Source organism: Bombus bifarius, unplaced genomic scaffold, assembly GCF_011952205.1.
Source record: "Bombus bifarius isolate JDL3187 unplaced genomic scaffold, Bbif_JDL3187 scf7180000007973, whole genome shotgun sequence".
NCBI lineage: Eukaryota > Metazoa > Arthropoda > Insecta > Hymenoptera > Apidae > Bombus > Bombus bifarius.
Genome location: NW_022884359.1, coordinates 165565 through 191212, shown reverse-complemented (window position 1 = coordinate 191212; position 25648 = coordinate 165565). Strand labels below are relative to the sequence as shown.

Genomic DNA, 25648 nt, shown 5'->3' with positions numbered 1-25648 from the left:
TGAGAAAGATGAAACACTGTGAGAGTGTGTAAGATTCTGAATGTGGTAAGCGGGCACATGAGAGGGGGCAACATAGAAAAGAGAGAGACGATAGAGAGAATTGTGCAGTCTGCAGCGCGGTGTCGTGCTCGCGTTCAGTTTCCTTCGCCAACTTGTATACCGTTCAATCTTCGGTTCATCTTCGGCAGCTAGTTTTCGTGAGCGCAGCGCGTCCGCAAATATTTTTTTCACTCGTGTGAGTTGTCAGAGGTGAACGCACCTGTACGAGCAGCTTTCAACGAGAATCTATCGTAGAAAGTTTATGAACGAAATCCCTCTAATTCGTTGAACTTGACATTTTATCGAAAGAGAGATATTTTCAATTCGTCGAGTAATTAATCGGATTCGTGTTGGCGCGAGAATTATCAAAGGTTCGCGTTGAATGTGTGGAAAGTATCGTTTCTAACGCGAACACAGCTGTCTCGCTTTTGCGTGTTGAAAATGTTCCTCGTTGTGCCGGCTGACAACAATCGTTGGGCCTATACGATGCATGGATTGGAGAAGCCCATGGATCACGTGTCCGGTAATGTTGTGTTACTCACATTTTTCATATCCGACGATCATAAACGATTCTTATTGGCCGATATACATACATAGTATGTATTGTACTGCATGTAAGAAATTTGTATGACTCTTAGTGATTGTTTTGCGGCCTTTAATGCAAAAACGAACGAAAATTGTAAATAGCATTTTAGGTACTATCGGTGAAAGATATATGTATATACATAGCAAGGTCATAAAATTAACCAGGAAACAGAAATTTCCGCAGATCTAAAAGGAGATACCGATGGCCAAAGCGTATAGATCTTAGCTGCGGCCAAATCAATCGATGCTCTTATTTCAAGTTTTAAATTATGACTTCAGTATGCTTCTTGCGTGAAGAAATTCAGACAGGCGTAACCAGTGTAGATAGTTCTTGCGGTTTGAGACATAGTTCTTAGCAATATGGCATTTATATAGAATATAATTATTTTCTAGGGAATTGCACTCTTTCACCTTGTGCTTACGTTATTTTAACAATCACTGCCATCGTATTATTGAATGCAAGTCACCAAAATGGTAAATTGGCTATCAGTATGACTTACGTTGTTATAACAAGTAAAAATGGAATATCAATTTATCTAGAATATGTCGAATACGTATTAAGACGTAAGCCTGCTGGATGAAAATGAATAGTAATATTGATTGCCCTTATCAGCGGTGTTATCTAGGTCAAGCTACGAATTTTTAAAACACTCGATTGTTTATCAATGTTATGGCTGTAGGATTTTAACGTAATACGAAATATGACGTAGAAAATAAGATCTTTGACTCGTATGACTCACTCGCAGGAAAATATTGTGACTAATTACGCAATAAAATTGAAATTTTTTGCTTAATTCAGTATGAGATATAATATATTCTATTACGATCATTTGACTATCTGTCTTAAAATTGTCTAATTATTGAACCGTTTCAAAATTAGCTAACTATTTAACAATCTTTTTAATTGTCTGTTTAACTAGTTTAAACGTAATAAAAACAGTGACATGTTGCCATTAAGTGGAACACTCAGCCGAGAAGTGAATTGCCATGTTATTTTCAGAGAGTGAAAATAATTTTGGAGAAAAATAAAATACGTAGGAAGAAATTTATTGGTGTACACTATTGGATAACAGAAAAATGTGGTAAAAGAAATGCGGAGTAGTGTAAAAGATTTGCAAAATATTTTTACAAGATGAACTGTAGAAACGACTAAATATTTTATCCATGAAATATCTATTTTGGTATGAAGCAGTAGTAAAGACAAAATGTTTTAAGTATTAATTTTACAACGTACAGACCATATAAATTAATGAAATGTTGAATGAAAAATATGTGCAGTCTGTCATTATTATATATACACATGTGCAAGAATATAATTTGAAATATGAAAAAAGTATATAGGAGAAGATATTTAAGCAAAAAATTTTGTAATACACCTGACGTTCATTTTGCATTAGTAAATATGTAGCCAAGCAATTTTAATGCGATACACAGACATGCAATGAAAAGAATATCTTAACAGGTGGTCTTTACCACGTTACCTATGACTTGTTTTTATTCGACTAGGTATGTATTCTTCCATTGCATTTTTTAGAAATTTTCAATGATTCTGAAAATTAATTTCTCTTAATATTAATATTCAAAAGCTAGTCAGCGATAGTACGTAATTATTCATTCGAACCTAACAAATTACTGTTTTCAATTATCTTGCGTATTTCCCTGTTGATATCATTAAAACGTGAGATCTATTCCAATCGTAATCTACTTCATAGTATCGTTTGTTTTGCTTCATCTTTTTCTCAAGCTTTAGATATTTTTTGTACTTGGATAATACGTAGTTCTTATCTGTATAGGAATAAGAAGTGCTCTGTTCAAAAGAATAAGTATCTTTAGTAGATTATATGGAAATCTAGATACACGTACAATACAATTTATACAAGGTAAACATACAATATCTTTTTCAATGGGCGATTATAGTAATTGTAGATAATAAAAAATGTGAAAAATCCGTTACTAATATTTCAAGCAAATGAAGATAATTTTTATTACGTTTAATGAACGAATCGTCAAGTACTACAACAGCAGTGTTGCTCAAAGTAATTACATGATTGAGGCTTTACGTGACACGAATAATTGCAAGATATAGTAATATCAAGTAGGCATTACATTTGTTTGTTCGTTTATCCTTGGAACTTCGAATTTTCAACACATTCTATATGTTTAATAGTGATCGAATTACAAGCTTTTTCGAAGTATGATAAAAGAAGGAAAACGAATGAATAGAGAGAATATGACGGATGGTTCGGTTCAGTAATTTGCATGTAAGAAAAATATTTGTGCCGGTTGTTGTTCAATATTCATCACGCCGGATACGTCGTAGAATACGCTGGATTCGATGTGTCGAGCAATACAAACGAGTTATCTCAAATGCCAGTTATACAATACCATCTCGGGAATTAATTTAAATTACTTAATAGCAAAACGGTAACTGTATGCATAGAGCTTGTGGTTCGTTATAACGCAATTATTGTCAGATATTTTCAATATTTACTCGCTGTAACACGAGGTGCTATGACGTAACGAGACTCGATTTTAAAACGTTTGATGGGAAACAGGCGTGGAGATCGCGTTTTACCGGAATACGAGGCATCTCGCAAGTTATAAATATCTCGCGAAATTTTCTTAAAGGTCGGGGCAATCGACGAAAAGAACGAAAGGTGAGTCTGCCTAATCGTATCTGGCTCGTGAGTCACTTTTCGGTCCCGTGTTGTGAATCGAAACGCGGAGGTACAGGGTGGCTCGATTCCAAACAGCACTTCCGAGTTCGACTCTATTTTTGTTCTCGTGAGGGCGAGAGTGGCGATCAGGGTGCGTAGCCTCGAATGAATCATCCTGTACTATGACAATGCTAAATTTAAACCCGACTACTTTCGTTGAAAAGTTATTTTAACGATAAGGATATATTTACGTTTAAAGAGTGAGATAGGAGAGAAGGAAGAGGATCGAATATAGTTTCCTTCAGAAGTACCATGGTGCATGGTCCATGGTACATGTTTTCAGAGTTTACATTGGCACGAACAGGAAAATAGAGGCGATTAGATAATAATTTGGATGTATACGTACGACGGAGATACTTTGATATTTTACTTACGTTTTACGAAGTGACGATAGTAGCGAACAGTATTAGCGATAGTAGCGAGAAAGAAGATGGTTGATTTCAGGTTTTTCACTGCTCTTTCATCTGGATTATGGTATTTATGCTAAACTATTCTTGGAATTCTGTCTTAAAGAAACAGCTAGATCGTCCATTCTGGAAAATGCTCAATTTACGCTTATTTATAACGCTGTTCCAGTAAAAGATTGCTATTTCCTGAAAGAGAAGCGAGATATCGAAATTGAATCGTTACCAGTTACACGTTTAAAATTTACGTCCGATGTATGTATCTTGGTTTATTTTGGCTTAGAAATAGGATTTGGTTTGCATTTCTTCGTACCCATTCATCGCAATCATATATTTTTCCTATGTTTAACGCGTGGCAGAATAAGAAAATAGAATTTGTAATGTAGCTCATTCATAGTCACGGAAGTTCAATATTTGCCTTCTTTCTTCAGAGAAAATTTACTTTTATCTGTCAATTGTTTATGAAAGACTTAAGGCGTTTAGGCGTTCGCACGAGAAGATGTTTAACCTTTATTCTACATTTTTTACACCTTCTTCGTACACGGAACGTGTTATTTCAATCTTACCAGCTGTGGCTGTCCTAGAAAAAGTAGTTGTTGCTATACAAGAGTAGTGAGAGCCAGACGTTAGAACCGTGAAGTATAAAGTGAAAGTGAAAACCGTGCAAGTTGTCTACGCAAATGCGTGAATTAGCATCCGTATGATCTGAATAAGAAGACAAAAATCAAGTAGATCCATACCTATGAAAGTAATCCATTATGTCAATATCGTTTTCTATCGATGTTTTACGAAAAAATGATAAATTTTATACGTTTCTTTTTATTTTTATAATCGTTCAGATTTGTCCGTGTTATCGCTACAAGTATAACGAGCAGATACGTTTCATCGGTGCGTGTTATCGATTATTGATCGATGCTTATTGTGTGCAATTTATATACATAATACGGCTGAATGGTAAATTCCGCTCTGGTTTTATAATGGGTTAATTCCATTCTAGGATAATTGATATCTTGATGATAGCAGCGATATCAGTAGGTTGAAAAATACACTTTGTTTCAGTATATCGTAAAAGACATAGTACGACAATTCTTGTATTGTTTAGGTATTAATAAATACAAATCGACATAAAAGTATTTACTTTGAAGATATGAAATGAAAGATACATTGGATAATTGGTTTAGCGTTAAACTTCGACACGTTCTTTTGTTTTTCAAACATTATATGTAAAATACAATTTATTGCCACGCACCACGTTCGACAGTGAAAATCGAAGGGAATAATTTTAGATTTTTATTTGTTTCGAGATGTTTCTTCGTCTTTCTCAAGATCAGTATGCGGTTGTAGAACATTTCCTGTTTTTTTTAAGACATACATAAATATTATGACGAAAATGTCGAAAGCGCGCAAACATTTAAAGTATCTATAAATTATTTAAAAAAAAATTCTGCAATTATTTAGAACCTCACCGACTTCGATGATTCTTGAATATGTCGTAGAAATCAACATTTTCAACAACTTTCCACGTATACATGAAAATATTTTTGATATCTTTACTTTGATGCGCGTTGAGTGCCGTTTAGGGTTTCCATTAGACTTATGTAGATACCCGGCATGATTATATTACGTGTTTACAACGCCATGAGTTTACAATCTCGCGTTTCAATCTGTCTGTAAACACAGAATGAGTCAAGAGAAGATTTTTAGTTACGCATAATGGATATTCGAGCGGAGTAAAAAGTTTAACCTAAACTTAAATCAAGGAGGTCACAGAGGTCATCGGGCTTCTTCGTTTCACTTGAAATTACCGGATGGAAATTACATGAAAACTTTTTTTAACCGCTAGCCAGCATAATGATGTATATCGGATTAAGTTCGGGTTAGGTACGAGGCAACGTTAACTACAGTCGCATTTCTTTCTTATCTGCCTTTCACAAATTGAAACTTGAGATATGTAAATTCATCGCGACCCAGGCATATAATGTGTATATGTAATTATGTCTGTAGATAAGTCTAACCCAAACCTAAGCGACATCCAACGCGTATCAAGGTTACAACGCAAAAATATTTTCACGAATATCTCGGAAACTAAGGCTGAGCGGAGAATTATATGCGCGGGAAAAAATTGTTGAAAATGTTGATCTGTAGAAGGTATTAAAAAATCCACAAATCGGTGAGGCGATGATACTTCTAAATAATTATTGCCAAAAATTCTACTTACGTACACATGTGATTCTGTACGACTGCATTTGTACACTTATCGTTCTAACGTTTTGTATATGCATATTATGCTAATCACGTAGCCACTCGTGAATGAATCATTGATCGGTAATGTTATCAATATCATCATCCCAGCACGATTACGATTCTATCGTAGTCGCAATTATAACAATTTGGAAGCGTTATAATCGTAACACGTTGCTCGGATTCTATTTTCGTTCGAGTCGGATCACCTGTAGATTACGAAACGGCAGGAAGATAAATGAAAAGATGGAAAATAATAGGATGTGTAACGGCTCGAAGCTATGAAAATACATTAGCAAAATACTAGACGCAAATAGAATAAAGGCGCCACAGATTTGCGATTGTTGTTTCGTATGTATGTCGATTATGAAGCGTCATTAAAGTCAAGGAAGTATCAAGAACGTAGAAACTGTGCAATTAGGAATCGGACTGCGTAGTCTTGGAAATAACGTGGCATGAAAAATGCTCCACTGGAAAATAAACGCAGTATTTATCTCACAAATCTCGAACCTACACTTTCCTGATAAACGTGCAATCAAACACATAAATCTTACACGTCGATCTTCTCTATGGTATAAATAGAAAAGAAAAAAATGTTCCAATGGTAGTTCTAGGAAAACAAGCCGGCTAGACAGTCGATGCATCGATTTTATGTGAATAGTAAAGCGAACAAAATTGACAGTAGAGGCGTAGCAGCGTGCGTGTCTCGTTCTTTTCTTTGAAAATTATCGCTAGTGGAAACAGCGAACGTTTGAACGAGTTTGGCGAACTTAAATAAATTAGAAGACTTTGATGTCTTAGGAAATCTGTATGTTTCAAAGTAACCGGTCGTTTTATACAATTGTTTATGGTTTCATCACGAAGGTGTTTGCACGGTTCATTTCAAAAGTCGTAAGTAACATTTCCAGAATTACTATCGTTTTTTGTTTATATTTTCTTGTAAACGAAAACTTTATGTACATCATCGTGGCGTTGATAAGAAATCTGATAATGATTTGTTTTTCTCTTTAATTTTTTAAACCTATTTATACATTTACGAGCAAGTCGTAGCAACTAGATAGAATAATAGTAGACGAAAGGTAATCTTAAATAAAACGGATTGACAATTTAATTTTTTTAATCGATAGGATCTTCGAGCGTTTCAATTCGACAGCCAGATCGAACCCCGAGGTTTCGTCTGACTATTTGAGCCACAGAATTGGTAGCATATCGAGATCATTTTGTTCGTGTCACCTATTTTGCTTGATATTTACAGCGTATTTGATGATCAAGTTTTGACGTCTAATTTCAGTCTCTTATCATATGTTATAAAAAAAGACGCTCATTGGAGCTCGTAACAACTGAAAATTAATATAGAAAACAAGATTCTATAATTGTGCCGACAGCTTCGAGTTTCGCCGGTAAATAATAGCTTTCAGTCCTCTAAGTTCTAAACTTGCGACTATTTGAGCCACAGAATTGGTAGCATATCGAGATCATTTTGTTCGTGTCACCTATTTTGCTTGATATTTACAGCGTATTTGATGATCAAGTTTTGACGTCTAATTTCAGTCTCTTATCATATGTTATAAAAAAAGACGCTCATTGGAGCTCGTAACAACTGAAAATTAATATAGAAAACAAGATTCTATAATTATGCCGACAGCTTCGAGTTTCGCTTCGTGCGTACGTGTTTACGCAGAATTAAGCGGCGTACATCTTTTGATAACCTCACTATCAATGACGTCAATGCCCCTTCAATCTTCATTTCCTTATCTTAAACAAAAAAGAAAAGGGAGACGAAGTAAGTAATTTCTAAAACTGTAGTTATTAATATATTTTGCGAATTCAATTAACTTTTGACGACATTGGTCTTTATATCGCGTATATAAAAAATATCTGCGCGCAATCTCAACATACGATTGTCAAGCTGAAAGTATACGTTCAATCGAATCACGTCTACGAAATACAGAAGAACTGGACAGTGACAATCTCATAAGAACGGCAATTTGCCAGAGCCGTTTCAACCAATCGATCAATTAATCTCTACAACGAACCTTAAACTATTAAGCTATTCCAATAAACGAGATTTATTGGTCTAAATGTAAACACCCTGTTGCACGAAATTACTCGACTGACCATTTTGCAACGTATTTTCGCAATAAAAAAAAGCAGTGTTTTCAGTTAGTTTTGTAAATACGATCGTATATGCGTTGAATCATCGGTCAAGAAGTTTTTGCAGCAAATAAATAACGAAAGATCGTTTGGTTCTGTGCAGCTGGAGGACTAATGGCGGGTTCCGTGGCTACCTTGGCGATTCTCTGGGTCTCTCTGCAAACCATGGGATTCCTTGGGAATTCGCACGCGATCGGTGCCTATAAATTGCCGATGTCTGTGCAGAACTACCTTGCCAGTTACACAGGTAGGTCGTCCACAGTTTTTTCTACCTTTTGTTCTTTTCGTCGACGAAGAAAATTTTGATCCTCTGATCGAGTAACCAATACCTTCGGTGGTGAATTTTGTCCTCGATTATCGCCAACGTCGAACAGTACGACTATACTTAGAGCCCACCTAAGCCCATAGGCGAATGCCTTGTAAATATATTTTAACAAAATTGATCAATGCTGTTGTGAATTGCATTTTTTAAACATTATCGAAACATAAGTACAGAGTTGTATTTCATAATTTTACAGCTATTGCTGTTTGATCAAATATTTGATTTTTAGGTAAGATCACTTATTACAGACAAATGTTTAGTTCAACGTACATTAAATTTAATACTTAAACATTTTTAACCATTGTCTTCATAATTTTTCTTATATAAAACTACCTATGGTGTTTTAATATGCATTTACGAAGTTACTTTTATCGAGCAGTTGCAACGCTTTTTATTGGTTTTAATGGACTTTCTTTTTAAAATAAATTTATAAGCATTTTAACAAATAACGATTCTATCCTTCTACTCTATTTCTAAACAAATATATAATGAACGCAATAATCACAGTAAATTATGTCCGTGTTTTACAGTTTTGAGATTCTATCGAGTCTATACATAAAAGTTACGTCAGGAGATCAATTTATACGTGTTCTATAGTCTATACGTCTAAATGTTAATTATTTGGAAAACCTTTGAAAAATTAAAGATTACTCAACTTCGTTATTCCGATCTTTTTTATGTAATACAATATTTTATCAACAAATAATTCTTTCTGTACCGTTCGTATCTTCTACATTAGATCTCTTCACGATTACAAAAAAGAAGATACACGATCATGCCACACGTAAATATTATCAGAACATAAACAGCCTCTCTAACGATTACACCTACGTAGTTTATTATATTTGCAAAATTCTGCAGAAAAAGAAAAAACACAGGAGAAATATATAATGTACTTTTCCTCCTTACGTGTATTCGATAAGAAATTCGTTGAAAATCTTGCATCTTAAATTAAAGCTTCAACCCGTTAAGTCGCGACCAACACAGTTGAATTGACTGAACCCATTTCACCGACGTTTTTAAAGGTATCCTTTCAGGTTTGCCGATGTCGAACGACCCTTACGAGGGCGGCGTCGTAGACACAGGTCGTTTCCATAATCGACGTTACCCTCACATTGACGAGGCGGTCTTGAACAACTCGATCACTTTCGCGCAAAGCTTGATCGATCGTATGAGCACCCTCGAAAGGAATATCGCGAATGCTGGCGTCGAATTGATGGCTCACACGCCGGCTGGAAAACAATTCCTTGATTCATATCCTTCCGAGGATGCTTTCGAGAGAGGCCTCGACGCCATTGTGGCGATGAAAGCTTCGTCCTATCTCCTTCATCAGAACTGTCGCAGGTAACATACACCTCTTAGGTCAAAACTCCTTTCGATTGACTGTTACGACTCCGCAGGATGTTTCGTTACTGGTGAAAGACCACTTGTGCATGAATTCAGCGTTGAAAAGTGTTTAAAACGTTCCCTCTAAATAAATCACGGCTTTGTCCTCGTTCAGTGTCTACCGATCAGTCGAGGCCTTTGGCAGTTTGAAAGGTAGGACCACGACGAGTCGATCTTCCGCAGATTTTCCGAACGAGGTTCGGGTCAAGTGGTTGCGTAGGACGTTTAGCTGGAGCTGAAATTTTATATCGCCGTTTCAATCTCTGAATTTTTTCAAACACGTTAAACTTATTTTTTGCCTTCAGCCATTATATCCGCTGCTCCTTACTTTTCAACGCTGAACCTTTCGTTAAAGTGGATTTCCTTCGTAAAGAATCACTGTATTTGCTATATTATCTGGAAAAAGGAGGAAATTGTGCAAAAGGAAGACTATTTTTAGAAGGAAAATGGTTTCGTACTGTTTGAACACTTGGTATATACGTATGGTATACAATGGTTTATCGAATATTGAATTTTACTCTGCTATCTGTGTACGGTAATTGTTTGCATTTCATTTCATTGAATACATACCCATTATCTGGGATGCAAAGTAAACATAACATATTCTATACACCATAGTCTGAGATCGAAATAAGTCCAGTGGGATATCTTAAAATAATTTTTTATTTTAGTTACATAGTCCGAGTAAATAAATAACATTGTATCTTCCTGTATCGTATTTTCACGTCATAATACGATCAAATCAAGTATTACTATCGTAATTTCTATTACTATCGAAACGGTGCAATACCAAGTGGTGTAAAAGCTAAAGATATGAATTCTTCTTAGTACAATCGAAGAATTTAGATTTAAATATCTCGCTACAATTTTTCTATTGAAAACTATTAACAAAATACTTGTAAATTTGTATCGTTTATCGCTTGGTCTTCTAACGAAAGTTCTCGTTGTATTTGCAATTAAACTATTAATCCGAGTCTTATTTTATTTTGATACTCTGCTTGCAACGTTGGATTAATAAGAATGCCTTTTTGCACAATAAAAAGATCATTTGGAAAGTTGTTTACTGTCGAGATATCAGAAGATGGTTTTGAACGAACAAACCAATTGAAACCATCTTCTGAACTCCCAACAGCAGTCCATTCTTCATCTTTAAAGAGAATTGGAATAGCTATGACTGCAAATACTTTTTAATTTGAATATCAGCAGAACATTCACCTTTCTCTCAATTTTTCGTGCACTTTTAATCTTATTATTGTAAATTCACCTAACATCGCTGATCTTTATACGATGCATATTAACGTGAACATTGATTTTAAGAAGATGCAGGTGTAATTTTGTCCTTAAACATATTTTCTTTGAATGCAACGAACGAGAGGAGATTTAATTGCAATTCAAGAAAAATATGAAAATGGGAGTTGCCAACAAAAATTTATTTCTATTTTTATTCCATGTAATATGAAACGTTTCAAGTAAATCTCTATGTACTTGAACGTCACATTAACGGGAGAATTCAAGCAGGGGTTAAATACCTTGGCCTTTTTACAATCAACATTATTAGTTTGCAAGAAAATTGTCACATGCTATATCGATTAAGATATTCGATGTACTCTGATATAAAGTTTAAAACTTATTCTCGCCGAGTGAATCCAATTCTTGTGAGTGAAGAACTATCTTTAATGTAGTAATTTACACGTCTTTACCCCTTTGTGATCCAAATTGCATTTCAAGTTTTGCTTCAATTGTCTACTTAATTCACGACACGTAAGGATTAAGGGTTCGCTCTCTATGTTAAATTATAATTAAAATCGAACGAAATAGAATATCGAATTTGGCTCGACGTAGGATCGCAAAGGGTTAATGTATTACGTATCGTTATAATATTAAGCTCGCAAGAATTCGTCTGAATATTACCACAACATACCTCTGAAGTACGAAATCTTCGATAGAACGTTGTCTGTCTTATTACAAAGATCAATAATGGTAATACCTTAAGCATTCTATAAATTATAGATGATAATATCTGGTTTAATAGCATGTTATTATGACGGATAGTAAACAAGTCCGTGGACGTCTGTCCACATTCTACTACCGCGTACTTAATATATTTATAAGAAACAACTGGCGTTTGTTACAGATTTGGTTTGGAGAAAGATGATTGCGCTCGTTACATATCAACGCTGTCGCTTCAGGGGACTTCGTTGGACTCAGCTTGTCCGACGTTGCGACACCCGATTTGCGATCTCACGGCCAAGTACCGAAGCATCGACGGTGCTTGCAACAACGTCGAAAATCCAAGCTGGGGTAGTGCGATGACCGCGTACACCAGAATTCTCTTCCCCCAATATTTTGATGGTAAGGATTTTTCCTACCATGTGACTATCAATAGAGAAAGAAAAAAAAAAGAAATAGAAGGACTTGTCTATCATATTTCGTTATACATAGTCCCCATTTTGTGCGATGGAAAGTCGCGAGAATTTCGTACGATCGCGATCGCCGCTACGTTCGAATTGTTACGTCGGCCCTGTTTAAATCGTCGGTTTTTCGATTGGCTCTCACGATTTCGGTTATTAGCGCGAGACGCGTCCTTTTCTCTTGTCTTTAACATTCGTACGCTGCTCGGGCTTTCGAACGGACGAGATAAACGGAAATAGACAAAAGAACAGTTCGAGATATATTTTGGCTTCACCATACCGTGTTTCGTGGCCTATTTGTGTGGAATAATAATGGTACAATTATTTGCAGCCTCTGGTCGCTTGGCGCTTCCTTCTTCTCCTCTCACGCATCCGTCCTGATTCCTCTGTCGTCTATCTATGTGATCGTTTCTTCTCGTTGCCGGATTTCTCGTGGTAGATTCTTCGAGAAACGATCTCATTTTGTATCTGGTATGCGTCGAAACGGCCGACGATCCAAGAATACTTTCCACCACGTTTTCCAATGGTACGCGATGCGCAGTCGCTTCCATTAAACTTACCAACGAAACGGAGTAGTATTTGTCTGCATAAATGCGAGATGCAGTTAGCCAAGTATACATATTATATAAGCTGGACACGCATCTTGCGACGTGGGATGTGTCGTTTTCATCTTTTGTGTTTGCGAAATGTGGCATTTTCATCTTTCGTCTTGCGGAATGTATCACTTTCATCTGTTGCGTCGTGGGATGTATCGGTCCCTGTGCACGTGCCACATATCTGATCGTCTTTACGAACGTCCATGAAGAAGACGAAACTGTGCAATTTGGCTGTAACGCTGGAACGTGTACATGGTGTCCTAGAAATGTTTTGGTATATCTTTATTTCTGTCTGCCTATCGACTTGACTTTCGGTTTACATCGGTACAGTCATACGTATAAACAAATTAGAAATGTCGTGCAATAATACACAAATTGTATGTTCGGTACTTTGGTAGTTATCAACATATACATATAACGCTGACAAATTGCACGATACTGCAAGAAAGCAATAAAAGATTACGCGCGAACGCTTCGCTTCAAGCAATTTCTGCCGAGCAAACTGTTTTCTGCAAATGCGTTCGGAAACTGAATATTTTACGGACAAAAATCGCTGTTTCGGTAGAATTTGCGAAGAAAATTATACTTTGGATTAATGAAGCTTTCAACGACTGATTCTTTTATTCGTGTAGACAAAATATGTATCGAAACTTACAATTTTGGCTGTTACACTCGAGTAAAGTTTCTTTTACGCGTGCACAATGTCGTTGTATATTCTCCACGCAACTATTATTCTAATTTTAAATTTTTAATTTAGCAAAAATTATTTTAAACTCGTTTAGCTTCTGTCTGAAACATTTGTCGTATCGTTAGCGATATCTATATGTCTAAGGGAGGTAGCTTGTATGCGTGTTGTTAGAAGAAGAAGAGTAGTCAAAACTTGAGGTAAAGTCGGAGCGTGACTTCATATTTCTGGAACGCGTTAACGTACGTACAAAGCGTACGAGAATTTCTAAAGAATTCCTTCTTCCAAAGGTTTTACGCTTTTGTGATATTCGTTACAATATTGAACATTTCGTGTAGCGTGGTAAACTTCGTTATTTTCCCTATTTTCGGTCGGGACACGGTAGTATAAACGTCTAATAAAATAGCACGAACAGGAACGGTAATACGATAAATTCTCGAGGCTTACCAAGAAGAGACGAGAGACGTACGTGGTATAAACACGCGAAGTACCTTGTGCATCTCGCTTCGCTGTACTCGAACCTTCGCCGTTACGCGTTTCTGCAGAATAATTCAAGGACGTTGCTCTTATATTTCCATATAAGTAATTTTGATTAATTTTACGACGATAATTCTAGGACACCTTGGACATTACACTGGACTTCTTACATAATTCTTAGGGCGAATTAAAAATTCCGCCACAATTAATTGAATTTCAATCGACCGCAGGACTGTCACTATACTTCGGTTCCAAACAGGCTTCTTGCATAATTGCTCGCTTTTTAGACAAGACACGTTACATTTACCAAGGATACACGTAGAATGGTATCATCGCATCTCATGTTCGTTGCATTCTCAAAACTCTTCCTTTCATTCGTCGGCCGTTGATGTCGAGCAAAGTCGAAAAATTGGTAAACTCTGTGATGAAACGAAGGAAAACGGGCGACCGTTTCCTGTTGACGACTGGAAATCGTTACAAATTGCGTGGTGGTGCACGCGAGTTACCAGCCTCGACCCACTAACCCACCTAGTCCTCACAATGACACCTTGCACAATTATATACGATCACAAACAACGAAACAGGAAAATCATACACCCATACATATTTATCACACAGATGACAGACGCAAAGCAAAGCTTAAAGAATCTATATATTATATCTCATTTGTGTATATGTAAATATGAAAACGAACACACTCTCTGATCCCTGGGCGCTAATGGATGGAAAACAGAAAAAAAAAAACGTTCGTCGATTGGCTTAACAAATTATATTCTGTGATTTGCATTACAGTTGTTGTGCGATAAGGCACATAGAGCATAAAATGCCTGAGTGTAGCAGTGAATAATACTGCCTACAATAGGGTGCCCCGGTCGGGAGATTCTATCCAGCAGTAGAATGTGTATGTAATCTAATTCGGATATACCTAATAATGTATCATATTTATTATTGTAACACTAGTTCAAATATTTTCTGTTGATTGCGGTATACGGGTCTCGTTAAAGGTGTCCGAGACAAGCGAATGAGAATTGGGAGTCATTCGCGGTTCTAGGATCTTGTGATAGGGTGAAACGTAGTATATTGAACGTATCGTTGACGATCTTGGTATTTATCAAAGTTTTTATCTAAAGACGTAAAGAATATGGACACGATGTATCGCACATCAAAGAGCTAAGAGATACGCGGTATACAGAATGCACGATAGGACGTTGAGACGATCGCTCCCAGTTTGATTTTCTCACTTGGGCACCTTCATCAGCCTATCACCTAGATAAGTCACTTGATTCCTTCTGCGAGCGTTCTCGACGTGATCGTTCTAAGAACAATAAATAAGCAAAACTAAAGAATCAGTAGTCGTAACAGAGAATCGAATGTGAGCCGGTTTCTCTTTTTTAATTCGTTCTCAGCGCGCGTGTTTTCGTCGATAACGCATCAGAACGTCATGTCGAGCAAAATAAGTAGAAGACAAGTATTTTGTACTGTTGCTCTGCAGCGCGAGAGCTGCCGCATCTTAGTAGATCCAGAGATCAATCAGGGCTGCTGGGACGTGCGTGATAACGAAAACGAAGAAGAAAACGAACATTCTGGTGAAACGGTTCGCGGTTGAAAAGCAATTGTCGTTGAATAGATCGGTAGACAGAAGACTCCATGATGTCATCTACTGATTGGTCTCTGACGAATTGGTCGCAAGTTGAGGCAGGTTTTATAGGCGCGGTTAGGCTTGGGATTCTCGTATGCAGGGATTTGAAAGCTCGATTTCGGTATACAGAATCAGGCATTGTTAAACCAGTCGCGAATCAGTCTCTCGCTCTCGCGCTGTACGAACACTATTTTCACATGCATAGGCGAAGCTCACATGCAAAACCTTGTCGAAATCGGAGTAATCGTAATGTCTCGAATGCAACTATTTCATCGTTTCGGCTTCGTTGTTCGTCGATCGATACCGTTCAGAAACGAGCAAATTTGTACGATATCGGTGCCGGTTGGTAGATTCGAACATCATTTTGCGAAACGTAACTGTGGTATTACTCCGATTTGACGACATATCGCGAGAAAAAACGCGAGGCTAATGCTTCATTTGGCGACCAGGAATTCAAGAACCGAGACGCATGGGACAAACGAGAAAGCCGCTGCCAGGTGCTAGAAGCGTAAGCGTGGCTTTATCCACACCCAACGATCAATCGGATGTCAGCAGAACGTTGACGGTCGTACAATGGACGCAATTTATCACGAATGATATTTCGTATACTCCAATGCGTAAGATGGGTAAGTGTTTCAGACGATATTTAAGACGAAGAATATATTTATTACGATAAAAATGATAAAATTCGAGAGACGATGAAAGAAGATTTTAATAATATTTCCTTCGTGCATAAGTAATGTTAAGAGCATGAAGACCTAAGACCTAGCATGTAGCTCTATAAGATTAGGAAATCGAGTTTTAAAACGGTAGGAAAAATTTACAAAGCGGTGTACCTCGCATCAACGAGACTAACATAAGATTAATCGATAAGCTCGATGTATTAATTTATACCGCACTGAAAATACCGTAATACGTATTATATGTTAATATCCATTCTATTATGTCCTATTAATCTTAAAATTGCAACACATTCTTAGTTACGGTAAATTTGTAACTCTCAGACTAAACGCATGTATTTTCTATAACTGTAACTAAAATATTCGTTTAAGTTCTCATTTGATTTACTGTTATTTACAGTATCGTCGGGAAAACCGATCTCATGCTGTCGATCAGACGGGAATGCCTTGTCTCCTCGATACATGCATCCTGATTGTTCTGCGATTATAGTACCTGATCGAGATCCCGTCTATGGCCAACATTACGTACGATGCATGAATTACGTGCGATCGTTGCCGGTCCTTAAGTCAGACTGTACTTTCGGACCTATAGAACAGGTAAATTAACTTTTCCATTAAATACTGTATATAAATCGTTAGAAGGTACCAGATGCAACAGTGTGATTTTCAATGATAGATGAATCAAGCGAGTCACTTCTTGGATGGTTCTACGATCTATGGTTCTACGTTGAAGAAATCTCGCGAGCTTCGTGAGTTCGAAGGAGGTCGGCTGCGCGTTCACAGGGGCAACGACCACGATTTCTTGCCAATTGCTGAAAACTCTTCAGAATGCAAGAATGGGTGTTACGATTCTGGTAATTATTCGTACTTTGTATTCGATCTGCGATAAAAAATAACAACGAATCGTTCGTACAATCAGTATCAATCATGTCACGAAACTACATATTTTGTAAAGTACTTCTACTACTAAAATACTTCTTCGTTATAGGTGATAATCGTGTAAATACGCATCCACAACTGGCTGCGATACACACTATCTGGCACCGTGAACACAACAGAATCGCCAGAAAGCTCGCCGAGCTGAATCCTCACTGGTCAGATGAGACGCTGTATCAGGAAGCCAGGCGTATAGTAATTGCTGAAATTCAGCATATCACGTATAAAGAGTGGCTGCCGATATTACTGGGCAAGAGATACACTCGGGCGATTGGTCTCGCCGTTGGAAATAGCTACAGCCGTAACTACAACTCCGAGGATGAGCCAGCAGTCAGTAACGAAGTCGCGACAGCAGCTCTGCGTTTTATGAATTCCTTGTTACAAGGAAAGATTAGGTGAGTCGATATTGTATTTTAAAATGAATCGAATGTGTAATCGTCATTCGTACGATGCCGATTATATTATTCAGATCCATGAATCCAAGAACAGATATTATGCTTCGGTTAAGAAATTGAAAGGTTTCATCGTTCGTTACGTCTGATGATTCTCTACACAAACCACATACCTCTCATACCTCGACCGAGATGGCTGCCAGATTGCGACTCCTCAATAATCTTAAGGACTTTATCATAAATCTTCGCATTTTTATAGTTAAAGTCCTTCAGACCACACAAGTATCTTTTAAGTTGAAGTATTCGTTAGATTTATTGTTCATTGCGAGAAAACACGGGAAAGCGGTTTCCCATGTACAATACCACCCACGGGCAATGTACCCCATTTGATTTTTCTTATTCAATTAGAAGCAATTGCCCTCACTTTCCTGTCCAGAATTGCCATCAACGAATCCGATGGTCCCCTACGCTAGACACACCCATCAAGAACTTTCCTCCACGACAACATCGTCACCGAATTTCACTGGTTTTTCATACTTAGATCAGTCACCATCTCTTGACGGTTTTCCGTTCATTGATCAGTCATCAGTTTAACTTACTATATACACTTCGCTGAGAATACATCTACACGCACCACGCGTAACTACTTACACCTACAAAGTTGTTGAAATTAAGTGTGTGTTTTAATTCGTTATGTAAGTGTTATCATCGATTCAACCACCTCTATTATCCTAACTGAAATAGGGGATCGACCAATTCGTGGCATCGATTATCAAATCTTAACGGGAATTTACGACTCTCGTTGGCGCGTTTCTTCGCTATCGCGTCTCCGCGAACGGTCGAACATCGTTAGTTATTCTAATGTAGCGGGATCTACGTCCTACTCGTTAAGCGATTATATTGTTTATTGCACAGATACATAGATACAGGAAAATGGTGAATACAAGAAAACGTAGCTAGTTAACGATAAGGAACTAGTTGGAGATAAAAGGATCATTAAATACTTAATCTAATAATATTTTATCAGAGTCAAGACATAACGAGCATATTAACGGTTTTATTTACGATTTTATGTTACAGCTTGACAGACAATAAACGTCAGATCAACAAAACAGTTTCATTGGCGGAATATTTTTATAAACCAAATATAATCGAGTCGCATGAAATATTCGATGGTTTACTGCGTGGTATGGCTACTCAGTCCAGTCAGAAGATGGATATCAGCATAATTGAAGACGTGAGTATGCGCTCTTCCTCTAGTCTAGTCGATCTAACCATCGATTTTAAAACAATAAAAAATAAACTATCCAAAGCCGAAAATTTAATGTACAAAACGAAGTCGATGAGAACAAATTATTCGTGTTTTGTAGGTAACAAGCAAACTGTTCGCTACAAATCAGGACAGCCTAGGTTTAGATGCTATCAGCTTGGATATTCAGCGTGGTCGTGATCACGGTTTACCCGGATATAATCATTACCGCAAATATTGCGGCCTTCCAGCTGCGAAGAGCTTCGATGATTTCCTAGACTACATTCCAATGGAGGTAAATATGCCAACAAAATTTTTACGCTTCATATATATTCGTTATCTTAATGAAGTTTAATGAAATTTTTCTAAATATAAAATCTTTTGGGAAAAGAAGAAAACAAGGAAGAAATATTTCAACTTCTAAATTACTTGAACTTTTTAAACATTTGTTGTTTATTCTGTTAACAGATGACGAAGAAATTGCGCACAATTTACGCCCATCCAGATGACGTTGATCTTATCATTGGTGGTATGGCTGAGAGACCAACGGAAGACGGATTATTAGGTGTAACTTTCCGTTGTTTGATCTCCGAACAATTTTCCAGAACTCGTCGCACCGACAGATATTTCTACGATTCTGCAAATCAGCCACAACCTTTCACAGTTGGTAAGAAATCATTTTTCTAAAATCATCGTTAACGCTTAATATAATTATAAAAGGACAAATTTTAAGTGCGCTGAAATTTACATTACAGAACAATTGGCAGAAATACGCAATGTAACATTAGCAAGAATATTCTGCGATAATGGTAACAACATCACAGAAATGCAACCGAATGTATTCCTCCGACCACAAGCAGGGTAAGTTGATATCCAATTATTTTACTAAGTATATTTTACGAGTTCAGGATAATGTCATAAAAGAATAACATATTGTCAAAGTCTGGAGTTTAGCTTGTGCAACGCTCGACAAACAAGTAACGTATGCATTTTTTACATTTTTCATCAGAAACGAGTTGAGGTCCTGTACGATGTTTGAAGCGATCCCCAGCGTGGACTTATTTGCCTGGGCAGAAAGAGCCAAGGCTTATCGTTGAACTTTCCCTCTTAATTGGCTGGTCACATTGCCGCATCGATTTGCCCGGATCGCGGGACGGGCGTAATATAGAGGTCACAAGAGAATGCCGGCGACTGACTTGATGATCCTAATCTCGATGTGATGTTATCAACGCGATCGGGATAAAGAAAAAGAGACAGAGAGTTTTTGCTGAAGAACTGCGTGTACCAGTGCGATCGAACAACGGGCACGATGAAGGGAAATAAGACAATTTAGTAGCATGCACACTACGTGAAAATTGATTAAACAAATAAACAATACTGTAAAACAAGATGCATCAAATAGACGTGACTAGTCGATTAAGTGGGCACGCTACGGAGGCTGTGCTATGATATGTGAAGTCGATCGAGAGGAAAGAATAATAGAAAAACAACTGCTGTTCGATAGAGGGGAAATGACTTCAGATTTCAGATAGACATTTAAATCTTACGGCAAGGCGTTTTAGAATAATTTAGGAATAACGTGGGACGGAGTTATCTATCATTACACGAGAATGCACGCGCATAAAAACCTAGAAGTCGTAGATACGCTAACCTTGTTAAACCTACGCTTACGAGTATGTTTGGTTCTTAGCGACGGATGTTCACAGATCATGCTGCTCGCAGTGACGTATTTGATTCCCTTTTTAGTGGTTTGAAGCTAATAATTATGTTAGGATTCCTGTGCTAAAGCAAATTTGAGAAAGTGTAACCTGGCTAGATCGACGTTTGTTAACCTAGTAGAAAATTAATATTTATGTCTAGAGATCCTTTGGCTAATCTGTCAAAATATATTCATTTAGACGGTGATTATTGACTTTGTATGCACTAATCGAAATACGCACACTGCAATGGCCACTCCAAAACAGCGTTTCAAAAGTTACATGGTAAGCGAGTCTCGTCGGATCCGATTGTTTTTCACGTATTTTAGAAAACGCAAAAATCTTTTATAACTCGAGTGCTTGATGGGCATCCGAATATTCGGGACAAGCGAAAATTTTTATTCCATTCTTTGCACGCAGCAAATGTATTTTATGTAATTCTAATAATCATTTATCGATCTTTTTGACAAGCTGATAGTGTTCTAGGTCCCGATGCATATAGTGCCATTAGCGTCATGGTAAACCGCTCCTGGCTGTTCGATGAGTTGGTGCTTTATTTGTTGCGTTCGTGTTTTATTTGTTGGTTCTTTGCAATTTATCCCTCTTTATGATAAAAAAGTAAAAAAGCCAGGAATTCGGCTTTTATATCGTTCTTTTTTCGCATGTTTTCACATGCAAACGCTACAGATGAAGTTTATTTTTGTAAACCAGAGCGGCATGATATCTTGAATGTTCTATGAGATATGCAAATGAATGTATGAGCGAGTTTTTCTGTTTACCAAACTCGAACCCATTGCGATTTGACGTTCTATTTTTTAAATGATCTGGCGTTAAGAAGTCCAAGTCGATTTGCAATCAGAAAATAGTTTAAAGTCTGAATATATACTTCGAGGCCGCATTTTTTTAGTATGAGGTAATACTTCTACTTTACATATATACTCTTATTTTAACGTATATATTATTAAAGGTAATTAATCTTAATACAATCATGGAAATTATTGGAAAATAAAATCAAATATTCTTTCTTCGTTTTATCACGATATCGAAGACAGTTTATTTATTAGCAATTTTTTGAACTAGGCTTTTAATTAGAATATTGATTAAATTCCACTATTAATTAACTAGTAGCAACTAATGCTACTTTATTAAAAATAAGATAATTTCCATATTGTTCGACTACATCATCAAAAAACTCCCAGCTCTCAAAGAATCATACTTTTTGGTAAGTTCATATATTTGCTAGCAAAGCATTATTTCATGTCTAAACATTGTACGATATCTAGCTATTCATGCATGCAGTGGCGGATTTAAGTCTTTGGGGGCCTGAAGCTAACAATCGTTTAGGAGCCCTTGAGCTAAATACAAATTTTTAAAGGTGTTGCCTGGCTAAAGTGATGTTTGTTAAACCAATAGGAAATTAATATTCAGATTATTAGACACGCTTTGGCTAATCTATCATGTGATGGGAATTGTATCATGTGGTAAGAGAGCCTCGTTGGATTTAGTTGTTTCTAGAAAACGTAGGAATATTCGAAAACTCGAGTGAAAAGAATATTCGACAAATATCGTTTTAGCCAAGCTAAAATTTTTATCGCAGTTTATTTGCATAGCAACAAATGTACTTCATGTAATTCTATTCGTTTACTACTCCTCTTGACAAGGACTCTTGGTGCCCCTATAGCGTTCCGAGGGCCGACGTTTATAGTGTTATCAGCGTCAAGGTTAATTTGCCCCTGCATACGCTTCAAACTTTTAACGAACAAACTCTCTAAAAATAGAAGTATAACGTGATACCACGATGGAGTAACACGATAGAATATTAAGGGAATGACGTAGAGCAGATCGAATATATCAAGTAAAACACTCCAATAATTTCAAATTAATCGAATCATCGCACTCATTTACATAGGAAGAAAGGAAAAGACGACGAGCGATATCGTAACATGATAGGTGTAAGTTTAATTGGATTGATTAAAATACGGAAAGGTGAGAATCAGAACGAGCAATAAGTCCTGGGAGAATAATCGATATTATAACCTAGTACTCTTCTACTAGATGTATTGGATGAAGTAGTGTTTCAGGGGTTTTAACGTGTTTATGATAGGATCGAAGCGTTGCGGAACGAAAGTACAGAAAATGCGAGATCGTTTTGTAATTACAAAAGAATAGCAATACACTTGGTGCACAATGTCTTTCTAACTATGTAGTGCGAGATTTTTACTCATATCGTGAAATAAGATTTAGGATATTGTATAATACTTTTAAGGAAATATATCGTGTAATCAAACTTTTTAAGTAATATATTACTATAATATATTAGCTAAAGTTTAATTACATCCTTTTTTTTTCGCATGATAATTCTTACGGCTGCATCGTTTTTAGATCGATAGATTCATTGTTTACAAATCTTGGTTTAAAGCATTCGTCGATGAGTTTGAATTACTCTAGAGTCTTTCGCTCAAGCCGATAACACCGGTACTGTTGAATATCGATTATGTTATACGAGAAGATTATACGCATAGCTCTTAATATTTACAACGATTGCCTGCCATTTCAAATCTCTCGCGTTCTTCGAATTTGCTCGCAACTTTTTTTCTCCTAATCATGCTTATTGTTACCGAAAATGAATTTTAATGAAACTCTGCTCAGCGTTCACGTTGATTTGCATGACTGTAACGACTGAAGTACTTTTAGGAGTATACGGAGTATGACTGATTAGTTATTAAGAAGAGAATAATATTGTTGAACGTTTCGTACGTAATTAGAATTAATTGTACTTACGGAATTCAATACGATTCAAAGTTTGAATTGATTAAGAACGGGATTAATCGTATTGCAAATTTCGAAAATAAAAGATCTTATCCTAATGTGTCGGTATTTTTATATTTTGTTATTACTTGCATTCTTCCTGTATACTTTTTTATATAATTCTCATATTCGTGTGTTGCATGCATCAGCAGAATGGATATTTTTCCACGGACGTATACTTACATATGCGTACAATATATACATTTAGTAATACACATATAGGTATATAGCCATTGAGAAATATGACTCATGGAATAATCATTACTCTCGTACAAACGATACCACTATCTTTGAAAGCAACAAAATATATATTGCGACTGAATATACATGTTGTAATATACATAGATTGGAATATATCGAGATACGAGTCGCGGAAAACCATTACTTTTGAGCAAAGGATACCACTATTTTGTTAAAACAACGGAATATATATTACGTTGGCAATTCGACGTTAAAAGTAGCAACGGTACTTTATCGCAAGCCTAGACGCCACAAATCGATACAGTCTGTAAACAGTTTGTAAGGATTCTGCAAACAATTATTCATAAAATCCAGTTTAGGCTAACACACATTGTCCGTAGACGGTCTACGTACATTGCAGGTTGACAGCCAGGACGATGTACATACACGCGTACACATACTTTTGTCCGCGAACCATGTATGCGGGTTAGGGATAAAATATCGTTTGTCCATCAGGACTAGGCTTAAGCCTAGACGAGATTCGTCGCTTAACCTTAACCTAAGTCTACCTCGACGAAAAACTAACTGCAGACTACGTGTCTCAGCCAATCGGCATCTATTGTTCGTAGAAAATCCATTGATAGACAGACGCTGATTGGCTGCGATACGCGTCTGCGGACAATCATCGCCCATCAGTGTGGCAGACTTAGCTGTAAAGTTTCTGCGAACATGCGTGCACGAATAAGATACAGGAGCGGTATAATTCGTAAACCGTACACAGTCACTGAAACAATGGTTTGTTTATGATGGAAGTACAGGGCAAGGGAATAGCGACCGGCTACATGCGAAAAGAGTCTACCATTTGCACTCAGTATGTGCGGAAACAGTCCACCAATTTCACGTAGTATCTAGGCAAACAGTCCACCATTTTACGAAGTATCTGTGGAGACAGTTTACCATGTGGACGAATAAAACGGTTTTATCGTTTATCAAGGATCTGCAGTTAAAAGGGTGTTTATGTAATATAAAGAGTGAACAGTATAGAGATCGAAAGGCAAAAAGTGACGCGATAGAGCAAGTAAATACGAAATTAACGTCAGCGAAGTGGGAAAAAAAATTGCCAATCTAAGGTGTCAGTTCCGAAGAGAACACAAAAGATCATCGAATTTGAACAAAAATGGATTCTATCGGAGAGCAACGTGGTTCGGATACAAACCATTGTTGTTTCTACTGCAACATGTTGAAGTATGTGTATTTAAGAATTACTTAGTTTGATTTTTGCGAAACAAAGGTAAGGAAGGAATTTAACGTTTGGGGATATTTATTTTTCCGAAGGATTTTTAATGCGATTAATTACTTTTTGTGTGTATCTAGAAAGATAAAGGAATTCGCTTAATTTTTCAAGAATAAAATATGCGTTATCTCTTCCTACTCCTCTTCCGTCACAAGCCTCTTCTTCCTAGAATAGTTAGAATACCATTATTGCTGTTTATAGAAGGACAAGGTTCAAGAGGATGAACTATCGAGTAACGTCGACTCTGTCTCCGTAAAAACGATTTACAGAGAAAATCCAGGTATGTTCACGGCACTTCAGAAATCCAAGTTCCTATTTCCAAAACCGAAAATAAATTGCGTTAAGAACATCGGCAATGAGAGGGGAACTATAAAATGTATAAAGACAGAAACTAGTACAGAACGAGATGAATTTTTAGTTTACGGGGAACACATAGCGAATAAATTACGAAACAGTGGCAGAAGTCGGAAAGAAATCGCTGTCGCGCAAAATATTATCGATCGCGTATGTTTTAATTTAATAATGGAAGCATACTTCGAAGATCGTAATAGTCATTCTGTATCGCAACTTAGACAATCATCCACGTTAATGCCATTGTTACCGTAATTTAGATAATAGTGTAACGATAGTTCGAATAAAAAATGTACAAATTTATCTAATACTTTTTTATCTTCTACATTATTTTGCATTGCTTATTATTCGTTACATGCTAGATAAGCTTCCTCGGTTTGGTTCATTTTACAGTTGCGCTACACG

General features: G+C 36.8%; 2 protein-coding genes across 6 annotated transcripts in view; both read left to right on the top strand.

Moving 5' to 3' along the window:
- The window catches only part of LOC117216743 (peroxidase-like), a 34303-nt gene extending 10826 nt beyond the window's left edge, over positions 1-23477 (top strand). For 2 of the 5 annotated variants that reach the window (XM_033463715.1, XM_033463713.1), the window contains exons 2-13: positions 8244-8387; positions 9488-9806; positions 11983-12200; positions 16106-16282; positions 16737-16933; positions 17013-17190; positions 17325-17667; positions 18745-18901; positions 19035-19208; positions 19382-19580; positions 19669-19774; positions 19923-23477. In XM_033463715.1, the coding sequence (XP_033319606.1) occupies positions 8255-8387; positions 9488-9806; positions 11983-12200; positions 16106-16282; positions 16737-16933; positions 17013-17190; positions 17325-17667; positions 18745-18901; positions 19035-19208; positions 19382-19580; positions 19669-19774; positions 19923-20010 (2289 nt within the window). In that variant the 5' untranslated portion in view covers positions 8244-8254 and the 3' untranslated portion in view covers positions 20011-23477. Of the gene's footprint in view, positions 1-400; positions 563-6759; positions 6878-8243; positions 8388-9487; positions 9807-11982; positions 12201-16105; positions 16283-16736; positions 16934-17012; positions 17191-17324; positions 17668-18744; positions 18902-19034; positions 19209-19381; positions 19581-19668; positions 19775-19922 lie in introns of those variants that run through there. The other 3 variants (XM_033463714.1, XM_033463712.1, XM_033463716.1) reach the window with 3 other exon arrangements.
- Positions 23478-23579: 102 nt separating this feature from the next.
- On the top strand, positions 23580-25537 carry LOC117216744. Its single transcript, XM_033463717.1, is given in 3 exon segments — positions 23580-24671; positions 24674-24843; positions 25094-25537. Coding segments are annotated over 3 exon segments (690 nt in total). The 5' UTR covers positions 23580-24556; the 3' UTR covers positions 25499-25537.
- The last annotated feature ends 111 nt before the right edge of the window (positions 25538-25648 follow it).